The sequence below is a fragment of the Apis cerana genome, linkage group LG7 (genome assembly GCF_029169275.1).
Source record: "Apis cerana isolate GH-2021 linkage group LG7, AcerK_1.0, whole genome shotgun sequence".
Taxonomy (NCBI): Eukaryota; Metazoa; Arthropoda; class Insecta; order Hymenoptera; family Apidae; genus Apis; species Apis cerana.
Genome location: NC_083858.1, coordinates 4,782,821 through 4,796,578, shown reverse-complemented (window position 1 = coordinate 4,796,578; position 13,758 = coordinate 4,782,821). Strand labels below are relative to the sequence as shown.

Sequence of the window (13,758 nt, the reverse complement as noted above, 5' to 3'; positions counted from 1 at the left end):
TATGTATAATAATAATCAGTGATATAAACAAGAAGAATATAATCGATGATTCTACAAAGTATCGCAAATAATGATTACTTCGAATAAAATTATTAAACAATACATTTTATTATTTTACAAATTTCTCATTTTACAAAATTGTAAAATATAGAATAACTTTGACTCATAAAGTGCTTTTTTTTAGAGATATTGAAAGATTTCAAGATTACTTTGATTTTTTTAAATGAAATAAAATATAAAATTCAAATTAGAGATAAATTTTTTGTATAAATAACGAATATCAAATTAAATCATAAATCAACGAATGTCAAATTCTGAATAATATATAGATCTTCATATAAATTTAGCAGTTGATAAGATATTAATGAAATAATTTTTTAATACGTACTGGAAGCTTTTTATCTGGAAGCTAAAGTACATAAATAATGCTTTTTCGAAGTATTCGAACTATTATTTCATAATCTATTTGTTAATGAAGAAATAACATTTTTAATTAGTTGTATTATATACTGTTTGAATTTTTTTATATTGACATTTTTTTGTCATTAATGAATTAAAATATATCTTATTTCTTAAAATTTCTCATAAAAAAATATCTAATGAAATAAAATCTGTGAAATAAAATCTGAAATAGTGAAATAAATGCAATGAAATAAATGCATGGAATTTATCGTTTAACAAATTGTCTTTGTAATATTTGTTGTGATTTTTTGATAATATGTAGGACAACAATAATATTAAAATCATATTAATAAATTAATATTTTGTAACAAATCTAATAATATAAGAAAATTTCTCTAAAAAAAATTTATATATTTTTGTCATGTTAAATATCCATCGATAAGAAGTATGATCCAATTATTTTATCATTAAATATACTATATTCGTCAATCTATAATATCAATCTGTCTATCAATTTTTAAATTAGCTTTATAATCAATAATGTATATTTTTTTAAATTATATTAAATAAAGTTACATTTTTATTTTTAATACAATTAATAACAAATTTTATTCGCAAATAAAATTTTGTAAAAAAGAAATTATTTATTTTTGTTTATTACAAAAGTTTCTGATAAAATGGTAATAATTTTAATAAAACATGTAAACGTATTATATTGATATTGGTTTGAATACTTTAATTTTTAAATAATAAGTACATATTAAAAATTATTTCGTTAAATATTAGATTTAAGTTGATTGTTATTTATCGCATTTTTATTCAGAATTTGATGCTTTTGATTTACGATACAAAATCACTTTATTTGAAAAAATTATGATCTTGAAATCTCCGAAAAAAAATCTCTCTATTTATAAAAAAGCATATATTTTATGAAATATACTTCTTGAAGCTATTTAAATTTCACATCTTTCTTATCTTTGTATTTTCATATTATTTAATAGTTATTTAAGATTATTATTATTTAGTCAAATTAGTTGAACTTCGTAAAATTTATTAATCTTCATTTTAAATACTTTATCTAATAGTCTACACAATCTTTTTAAATATTTATATAATCACATTATGGTGATTGATATCTAAAATATATATCGATTATTATTAATTTCAATCGTCCAAGGTTTACTTTATATTTTATTTTCGTATCCAAAGAATCTATGAAATATCTTGGATATGGATAAGATAGAATATATATATAAATATAATAATAGATATTATTATAGATATATTATAAATATAATAGATATATTATAAATTATTCACTGTTCATTAATTTTGATATAATTTGATATAATTTTATATTATAAAAAAATAAAAATATAATAAATAAAAAATAATATATAATAAATATTAATAAAAAAATATATATAAAAAAATATTTATTATATTCAAATACTTTTATATAATATTTTTTCTCGATCGGTGGCACATAACCAACGTTACCATTTTGATTAGGCTATACGATCCTTGATTGACCAATATTTTTTGTTTATAAACGTTAACGTTAATCCGTTAACAAAGTTAAAACGAATATTTTTGCAAAAAAAAAATGTTGCTTAAAATTACTTTAAAAACCTTTAGTTAACGGATATTTTTGTATTTTTAAAATACTATATCTACTATAATAATATTAGTACATTATACATTTTAAATATCAATTGCTATGATGTGTATATAAATAGTAGTAGTTGCATGTAAAGAAAATTATAAATGTAATAAAATTATAAAATTATAATTATAAATAACAAAATCTATGTTGACCATTATACATATAATAATAAATAAATAATATATATAATAAAACACATAGTATATATTTTGAATATATCTATTAATACAAAATAATTATAATATATATATATATTATTATATATATTATATATATATTATAATATATATTATATATATATTATAATATATAATTATATATATATTATTATAATATAATATTACTATATATATCATATATGTATTATATGATAAAATTAATTTTTTACCTATCATTCAATATTATAAAAAATATTATAAAAATTATTATACGAAAATCTTAAAATTCTCACATTTTCATATTGTATAATTATAATACATTATATAATTATATTTTTTTATTATATTTCATATTATATAATTATATTTGAACATTATCACGTATAAATCGCGCGAACTTTGATTTTAATAGTAATTTATTAAACAAGTTTTAAGAGATGTAGAGTCATATTACTGAATCACGTGGACTAATATGATCATACCATGTACGCCAAGCCAATCAGAATACGATCGCTAAATGTATGCCAAATTTTGAACGAATAAGAAGACATCGTATGACAGAAGAATAGTTAAATACAGATAATGATTGTCGGATGTATTCATCAACTATATGGGCATAAGATTTCACAATTAATTTTTTGCTTCTGCCTTTCTTTTAAAAAAAAAAACTAAAAAATTAATGACTCATAATATATGTATAAAAAAATATTCAATATTAAATATATGATATATATATTTTTTATAATAAATTATTGTGTGTTGTAAATTATTTCTGATTTTTCGGGAAATATTTATTATTATATTCCATTCGTATAAAAAGAAAATATTAGGAATGCACTATATTTATTTTAAAGTTTTTTAAAAAAATTATAATAAAAATATAATATAAAGAGAATAATTTTTATTAGTTTTAATTAATTTTTCACATTTTATATTATGAAATTTTATACTAAATAATAGATTTTATGAGTATTTTATGAATCTTAAAAATATTTTCCAAATATGTTATAATCATTAAATTATCTTTCTTTGCTATGAACTAATGGTATAAAATAGATAAATATTTCATAATTCGAAAAATTTATTTTCAAATAAATAAACCTTTAAACTACTTACTGAAATATTTATTTTATTTTATTAAAAAAAATCATTATATTGTAACAATATCTATTAATGGGTAATATTAATAATTATGTTAATATTAATATAATATTAACGAATAAATGATTTTTATTATTATTTTATATATAATTTATTATATAATTTTTTTTATATTATAGTAAATACATTCATTACCATTTTTTTAGAATATACTTCATGTTTTTTTTTACAATATTTTAATAACATTCAAGTAATTTGTACTTATATAATATTCTTATTTTAAATAAAAAAAATATATATAATGAAGTAGTAAATTTAATAGAAAGAGGTAAAATATTTAATAATTTGATCAAAACAAAGAAAGATTAAGATATCTAGAATAATGTTTTTTTATGATAATAGAATCAGTAGAACCGAGTAAGAAAAGATTCTAGTTGCAAAATTAAATTAAAAGGAAAGAATAATATTTTCTCAATTAATTTTAATTTTTTTTTTAAAAATTAAGTTTGGAAAAGTCAAATTCAAAAGATTCTAACTAGTTTTGATTAAATACGAATGGATTACTGATATTAAAAATAAAATAATATAAAATAAAATAAGATATTATTCTATATCCAAAAATGAATAAAAAATAATTTTTTGTAATAGAATAATTTTTTGTTTATATATTTTGTCTTCTTTTCTATTATTTTTACATCTAAAATTTTTTGCTATCTGATTCTATTATTCATCCGGCTATGTATATATTTTAAATGAATATAATTTTTGAACTGAACAAATATTTTTTTTTTTACTTTTATTTTTATTTATATCGAAACAAAACATTTAGAAATTAATTTAAATATTTTTATTTTTAAACATTTAAAAATATAAGAATTATAAGTATTATAAAAAAATAAATACATATTTTATTGCTTATCTTATACAATAAGAATAATAAATAATATTTTAATCATATTATTTTAATGAAATTATATTAAATATTATTTTAATTATATGACTTTAATAAAAAAAAATTACTTTAATATTTTAACACTTAAATTACTACATATAAGATCTATTATATTTTTAAAATTTGTATTTCAAGAAAAATTTTAAACAAGATTTACAATTTTAAATGGGTTGAACATATATATAATATATATAATACATATATAATGCATAATATGTCATATTTATAATATAGTTATATTTATGTTTTAATGACTTAATAACTCTTATATTATATTTTTTATGAACTTCTATTTTTTATATATTTTTTATTCTATATCTTATATCTTATTATTATATATCCTGGAATTTTATTTTGTAATATATAGAGTGTCCCAAAAATATAAGAACATTCGTGAAAATTTAAGATAATTTCAAGCAAAATTTTTCTTTGTAAAAAATATTATTAAGAACAACAAATTATTAAGAAAAAATTACTATTAGGGAGAAACGTAGCTTAATCAAACTGCAGTAATAGCAAAAGCTACGATCGAACAAGAATAAATCCATGCAACATATTTTAAAGAAAATGTTTTAAATATAACAAATATTTTTTTATTAATAAAAAATTATATCGAATTACCAATAAACTATAATTAAATAAATGAATGAACTATAATATTCAATATATTTTTTTAAAAATATATTGTTTATGTTCGATCGATATATTTTAATAATTTGTTAACAAAGCTGTAACGAAAGTTTTTGCAAAGAAAAATTGCTTGAAATTATTTCTGGGATTTCCAAATAACAGATTCTCACATTTTGAATACATCCTATATATACCTATAATTAAAAAGATTAATTTGAGAAAAAAGTTATCAGAGAAATAAATAAGTATAACAACAAACATAATTTTTTTTATTATTAATAAACAAAAATTAATTATATTATATAGAATTTATGAATAGAATTAATATATTACAAGAATTAATATTAAGTTATTACATTAAAATTAATATATTGTTATAATCATAATATAAAAATTATAACTTTTTAATTTTATCATATTTCTCTAATGAAAGAAAGAAATAATTAAATAATCTAAATGAAAAGAACATATAAATAAAAAAAGAATGTTATAAAAATTTGTTATTTTATTTAATAATTTCATCGGCATTTTTCAAATCGTATTCAAATATGATGTGTAACACTATTAATGAAACAAGAAAAAGATTTATATCATTTATGCAACTTGAATGACTTGCGTCTATAAACGACAGTATATTTTGCATAGCAATGAATCACTGAAAATAGTACTATCCAAACGGAAATAATGAAATTAAATAATGATATTTAAACGATTTAGTTTATAAAGAGTTCATCACGAATGAAATGACAATTCCTAATGAACATAAAAATATACATGTATAATGGTCTTTCAATTATATATTAATTAATTCTAACAGATTCTATATTAATTAATTCTAACAGATTTTTTAATTATAAATAATAATAATAGAGTTAAATAGATTTTTATAATTTTATCATAGATGTTTATTTTATATTAAATAATATCATATAAATAAAACAATAAATATTTAATTGTGGAATTTTTACATTTAAAAATTATTTAATTAATTTAATAATTATAAACACAAAATATTTTTTCATGATAAAGTAATTTTAAATAATCAATTAAGAATGATTATTTAAAATGAAAAAAAAAGGAAAAAATTTTTTATATATCATATTTCAATTAATAATAAATAATGTAAAACATAAATATATATATATATATTAAAAAAAAATAAACTTCTCAAGATTTTATTTCTATCTTAATTCAGAAAATCATTTTTTTATATGTTAAGATTTTTATAAAATTTATAATATTCATAAATTTTTTAAATATTTCATATTGTATAAATAGTATAATTAATTTTTTTCAGTAAATTAGAAATAATATCAGTGAATTAAAACATTTTTAATAGTTTTTGCTAACAAAATAAAATATTCATATTTATATTATTTTTTAAATAAAAATTTTCTTTGAAATTTTGAAAAAAAAATTTTGAAATAAAATTTTAGAATAAAATTAAATATTTTTATATAAATATATAAAAATAAATATAATATATATGTAATATATTATTTATTATATACATAAAAATTGTTATTATATTATTTATTATTTATTTTATGCATATTGCTATTATATTTATTATTCTTAAATATATTAATTATTTTAATTGAATTGTAAATTATTTTTGATTATTTTGAAATTTTATCATATTAAACATAAAATAAAATTCAATCAAATAATATTGGAAAAATTTAACATAATTTTTAATAGAAAATGAAATATATTTATTAACTATTTTTATTATAAGTATTTTTATAATTTTTTTGTTCTGGATTTGTTTCATTAGATATTCTTTTTTTTTTTCATTAGATACTTCGATTAATTGAATATATTGCTAATTATATAATAATTTAAAATTTTGCAATGGACATCGAATGATATATAAATGACAAATAAGAATAAAAACTTTCTTACCAATAGAATGCAATTTTTTCACCGTTTCCACTTTTTACATTTTTATCCAAAAGATTATAGCTTATATTCGTTGAAGCACCTTCCATCCATTTTATGAAAATATCTCCTTTATTTAAATCGAAGTTATACGAGAAAAATTTGTCTTCCAATGCCGGTGTTTCCCAATAAAACTGTTTTGCAATTTCATTCCAGAATTCTGTTGGATTTTTTATAGATCTAAAAAATAAGAAATTATGTAATTTCATTCAAAAGATTTTTTATAGATCTAAAAAATAAATTCTGTTGGATTTTTTATAGATCTAAAAAATAAGAAATTATGTAATTTCATTCAAAAGATTTTTTTTTAATTAATAAATAAGAATAAAAGTTTTTATAATTAAAGAAATATTTTTTTACATATAAAAATACGTTTGATTTGAATAAAAATAGTATAATATAATTTTATATTATTATTTTTAATATTTTAATATTAATAGGAATAATATATAAAAATTTTTAAGTTTTTGGATTGAAAATTATCTTTTAAATATTTTTAATACTTAAAATTAAATCAAAACAATTTAAATTAAACATAAGATTAAAATAAATAGAAGTAACTCAAAAAAAAGAAACAAAAATAAAAATAAAAGATTTAAATAAATCTAAAATTATATTAGAATATTAAGTTATATTAATAATTATATTAATGTAATATTAAATTTTATACAATCATTTATTTTAATTATTTTTAATACTATTTTATATTTTTTGATAATTATATTGAATTAAATACCATTTATATATAATATTTATTTCATAAGTTTGATTAAAATTTAAGTGCAATTGAATTCATTAAAAAAAAAGTAAAATTCTGCATATAATAATTACAACTAAATCTTGATTAATTATGATTATTAAAAGATATAAATATAAATGTAAAGAAACATTAATACATTAATATAAAGAAATATTAATACATTATAAAAGAACTATTCATTTCAAAAGAAATGAAAGAGTCATAAAAAAGTTTAATACTAAAGATAAGAATAATATTATATAAATTAAAGATTCAGTTATTACTACTGATAATCAACTGAAGCAGCATAATAATTTTATTTTATTGGAATATAATTAAATATAGTTTGGAGATATTTTTCTAAACATGAAAGTTAAACATTTTTTTACTTTATAAACTAGAAGTTCTTTCATCTAAATTAGAAGATGAATAGAAATTATTTTATAGCAAGTTGTTATAAGAATCAATATTATTATTCTATTTTCATGATCATCAAAAATAATAATACATCATACTATTAAAATAATTAAAATTTGCAAAAAAATCAATTATATTTAAAACACATATGCAATCTAATAAAATTAATAATTTAATAATTTTTTTTAATACATATTTTTAATAATTTTTTGATAATTAAAGAAAATTTTATAAATTATAACTTATCAATTACTTATTAAAAATTATAAGATATTAAATGATTTATATATTCTTTATATAAATTAATGGAATATTATATTTATATTCAAATAATAAAAATTTAAAGCATATATATTATATATTTTATTAGTATTTTTATAATTTTTAAAAAGTCATTTTAAAATAAAAAATTTAATTGCTTAAAAAGATGATTTGAGTCTATTTAAAATTTATTAAATTATTTATTAAATTATTTAAATCTATTATTCTTAGAATTAATTTTTTTGAATTTTTAACTTATACAAAAATTTATTTAACTTATATAAGAAGTATACATTTAATAAATATATATGATATTTTGTAGAACTAAAACAAAATTTTATCAATCAATATTTATTTTTTTTCTCCTTAGTGATTCTAACATAGCCACATTTAATTATGTAAGTCTTAAAAAAAATTATTACGAATCAATATGAATATTGAGATTAATTTTTCTTCAACAAATTGTCAATAATTTTTAATTAAAAAATTTTAATGATTTTGAAAATAAAATTTTCTTTCATAAGATATATAATAAACTTCTAATTTTTGATCAATGTTATTAATTCGCGTTAATTTTAAATTTTAAAAAAAATTTTATAAAATATCAATAGAATTTTAAAATTAATTTGATAAACATTACAAGTGAAAAATAAAAGTATATAATGAAATTGACAGAAAGGGGATGAAAAATATTATTCATGATGTCAAAAGTTACATCGATGGTAGATGTGTTATCCCTCTTATACCGACTAAGTTTTACAGAATTTACCCTATTTCAGATAAACTACTTACTTCTCATGCATCCTTTTATATTGTTCGAAGCTATTACAGTATGCTTTTTTCACTAGTTCTGGATTGGGGTAGTATAATTTATCCGCCATTTTCTTGATTTCAAGTTTTGTTTTGACCTTTTACAATTTCACAATCCCTTAAAAGAGACTCGTGTGGTCAATCGATAATGTATATGCTCTAAATGTAATAATCACACTTCAACATTTAACTCGTTTTAAATTTTTTATTTAAAATGAACTTATTAAAAAAAATAATGGACGGATGTTACAATAAGATTTGGGGTGAATAGAATAGACACGGCGTTTGCTCGAAAACGTGTAGCTCCGTTCTCTTTTACGTTACAGCTCGGCTGATAAACTGTGACTGGATAGCGATTTAACAATACATTCCGTCGTCCAATGATGGCGTCGTTAGTATCGAGAACAGTATTGCCAGGGACGTATTCTTAACTATGAAAACAATAGTACAATTTTATATTATTTATACAATACATAAAACAAATTTTATATTAAATTCTTTTTATTTAATGAATAAAAAAATATTTAATGAAAAAAAATATAAAAAAATTAATGATAGTTTTATTTTTTAATATTATTATAACTATATCACTTAATATTAATTATCACTAAATTTTTAAAAAATAATATGTAATAATAAAATAACAAATATATGTATAAAATAATATAAATAAAATAGATGTTAAATTTTTTAAAAAATATAGAATTTATTAGAATTACAACTCTTAAATAAATGTTTAGTTAAGTAATTGTATTAAATCAATTATAAATAGAAACAAAAAATATATATATTTTTTATATTATTAATAAATTAAAAATTTTGAATATTTATAACAAATTATATATATAATAATGTTTTAAAAGTTACGATATATTATAAATTAATTATGTAATATTATAAATATATATCTATGTATAAGATATTATTATAATAAATATATAATATATAATATGTAATATATAATTTTATAATTTTAAAATAAAATTTTAAATAAAATATTTAATTGTAATAAATAAAATATATAATTATGTGCACAAATTAAATATCTATTTCAAACTTACCGATACAGGAAACTAGGACGTAGGAAACTAAATCTAACCTTATTAAATATATTATTTTAATTATTATTATGTTATTAGATTAAATAATAATATGATAAAATAAAATAAGAATAGAAATGATAATATTTTTTAAATAAATTTTAACTTGAATTTTAAAAAAAAATTGATATAATAAGTATGACTATATCATCTCTAATTTCATATTTGTGCAAATTATCATAATATTAAAAAAATAAGGAGTTGATGATAAAAGATGTTTAAAAAACTAATGATTTAATGCGATAGACTACTAATAAAATTAAATTTGATGTATGATATGATCAAAATTGTTTTGACTTGAATATAATCATATTCATTATATTGATCACGTAACTATAATTTTAAATATAAATATTTATTATATTTTTTTCTAATTAAAAATAAGGGTAATAAAATGTTTGTTTTGCTTGATTCTATATAATTTAATATGTTTTACAGTTATAGTAATATGTTTTTAATTATAAAGTTAAATATACTGTTTATATCATTATAATTTAGTAATATATCATACAATTCACATCGTCATATCATACAATTTAATAATATGTTTTTAAAGAAATTTTTTAAAATTTTATAACGAATAAATATGATGAATAAATGTATTAAAAAACAAATATAATAAATAAATATATTATTTTTTCGTATAATTAAAATATTTCATACATATTTAAATAATTTTTTTAATAAGATTGTATTTGAAGACATAAATAAAAGACATGAGAATTGTTTAACATAGAATATATATAAAAGATTATCTTTATTATTTGAGTATCAATAAATTTTTTAATTTTTATGAATTTTATAAATTTTTATAAATTTTATGAATTTTTATTAATTAATTCGATTTATTAATTATTTTTTAATTTTATTTATTAATTGTTAAAAAATATTTTATTTGCAATTTAACATTTTAATAATATTAAATATTAAATTGCAAGCAATATTTTAATAATTAATATTGAATAATATTTTAATAATATTAAAATTAATATTTCAACATAAAAATTATTTATCAAATGATTAAAGTGAAAAAATAGAAACTCAAAAATGAAATTTTGCAATTGTGATCTTTGTAACATTGTTAAGATAAAATTGAATGTAAAATTATTAAATGATAAATTTAAATCTTCAAATTCTTAGCAATCAATTAAATAATAAGAATTATAAATATAATTAAGAAATAATTTCCATAGCAGTTTACATAAATTTATAAGAAATATTATTAGAGTTTTTATTTTTTTATTACATATGTATACATAATAGACGGTTTTAGATCAAACAAAAATTTATTTATTTGTGAACTATTTATATAATTAAGAATATAGCAAGAATTCGATATAAGGATAATTATAATTAACTTAAGAATTTTATATTTTTATTTTAATTATTTTTTTATATCAATATAAAATTTCAATATTTTTTATAAAGTATTAACAAAAAATATCATATATGTATACTTTTATTTTGAAGATTCGAATTATAGCAAAAAAATTTGTCTAATATTTTTACTAGTATTCTAAAAATCTATAAAGTTCCAAATAAATTAGAATTTTCATGATATTTAAATTCTTTTGTTAAATTTTTTTTATCATATCTATACTTATATCTAATAAAATTTATCAAAAAGAAATAATTTTTTATAAAAAATTTCATGAAATATCTTAAAATATATTTGAATTAAGTAAGAATCGTACTCAATCATAAAAGGTATAAATTATAAAAACATTCATAAATTATTTTAAGAAGTTATCTTAAAGAAGTTTACCTGTTTTAAAAAATCTAATTTTGATGAAAATTTTTATATATTCAAAATATGGCATATATAATAGATTACATGAATATAGCTATTTTTCAACGGAAAATTTTTTTGTAGTGTGTCTGAATTTTTACGTATTTTTTACATACTTTCAATTAGAAATAATATAATAAGATAATAGAGTAAAACTTAAATTTTTAAAAAAATTTTGTATTTTAATATTTTGCTGTATTTATATCATTAAAAAGTTATATTCAAAAAATAACATTAAAACTTTAAGATGATTTTATACCTTTGAAGTGATTTATTAATAAAAAATTATTCTATATATTTTATATATTCTAAATAACATTATGTTCATAACGTATCGTATAAAAATTATTATTCATTTTGATAACAATTAATAGTTGAATTTGTGTAAGATACAAACTTTTACGATTATATTCTATTTAATAAATATTAAAGAAATAAATCAAGAAAAAGTGATATTTAATAAATGTCTTACATATTCATTAAAATACATATATTATATATATGTATATATACGGGATGTTTCAAAAATGTGTGAATATTATAAAATTCATGTAACATTTTTTTTTGAAAAATTTCTGTCATAGTTTTAATAATGAGTTATTAACAAAAAACCTTAGTCAACCATAACCAATACCTTAACCAAACATAAAACGTTTAAACTACTCGAGCTGTGGTAATTACGTGTAGCAATCACAAACAAGTCCGATATATGTCAAAAAAAATATGTTGAATATTTTATATAAAACTGATGAAAGTTTTTGCAAAAGAAAATATGACTTATTTTAGGAATCTCCAATTAACGGATATTTTCAGATTTTTGAGATAATTGAATATACATTAAATTGAATTTTTAATTTATATATATGAATTTTTTTGACGTTGCTTAATATATATGGATTATTTTTTAAGATAAAAATTATTTTTGTTTTGTTTGTTTTTCTTTCAACAATAAGTAGAAGATATAAAAAATCATTAATATTAATTTTTTTTTACAATGTTATTGTGTAATATTATTTAATTTATTGTGTAATATTATTTATATTTAATCTTTTTTATTTTTGTTATAATAAAATAATATAAATTATATTATATTATATATAAATTAAAATTTCTTATTATAAAATAAATATTTTAAACTAACTTCTCAAGATAAAATTAAACGTATGCGATAATATGATTTTTAAAATTTTTCATATCTTATCTATTTGTATTATTATCTTATTTTTAAAGTTTTAAAGAAGTTAATAATAAAATAAATAAATAAAATAAATAAATATAATTTATTAATTAAATAATTTATAATTCAAATTGTTATTATATTAAAATTAATTTATTAATTAATTTATTTTTCTTATTATATCTTCACATTTGTATTATAAATAAAGGAAATATTATATTAAAAAAATATTTTAAAAAACATTATAGAGTAATTTTACATCTAAATAGATGAAAATCTGTAAATAAAAAAGTATACAAAAATGATGACTTTTTTTATCTTGAAATTCAAACTCAAATTTTTTTTTATTGCATCATATTTTACTCTTAAGATAAAAAAAATTATGAATTGCATTCAAATTATGAATTGAAAAAAAATTAATTTATGAATTTATTTTATTTACAATTTGTTTATATTCTTTGCTCAGTTGCAAGAAAAATAATATTTATTATATTTATTATAATTCAGATCTATCATTATATATATATATATATTTTAATATAATATAATATTATATATATACATATCTTTTTTCATTTCTCATTTTTTTATTTTTTTTTTTCGAAATAATAAAAA

The 13,758-nt window shown here is 15.6% G+C and overlaps 1 protein-coding gene across 1 annotated transcript in view; it reads right to left on the bottom strand.

The window, feature by feature from the left end:
* LOC107994221 (acetyl-coenzyme A synthetase) overlaps positions 1 to 13,758 on the bottom strand; it is a 28,321-nt gene that overhangs the window by 9,148 nt on the left and 5,415 nt on the right. The window contains exons 2-3 of the mRNA XM_062077747.1: positions 9,060 to 9,508; positions 6,815 to 7,030 (exon numbers count right to left, since the gene is read on the bottom strand). Coding sequence (XP_061933731.1) covers positions 6,815 to 7,030; positions 9,060 to 9,148 — 305 coding nt within the window. The 5' untranslated portion in view covers positions 9,149 to 9,508. The remainder of the gene's footprint in view (positions 1 to 6,814; positions 7,031 to 9,059; positions 9,509 to 13,758) is intronic.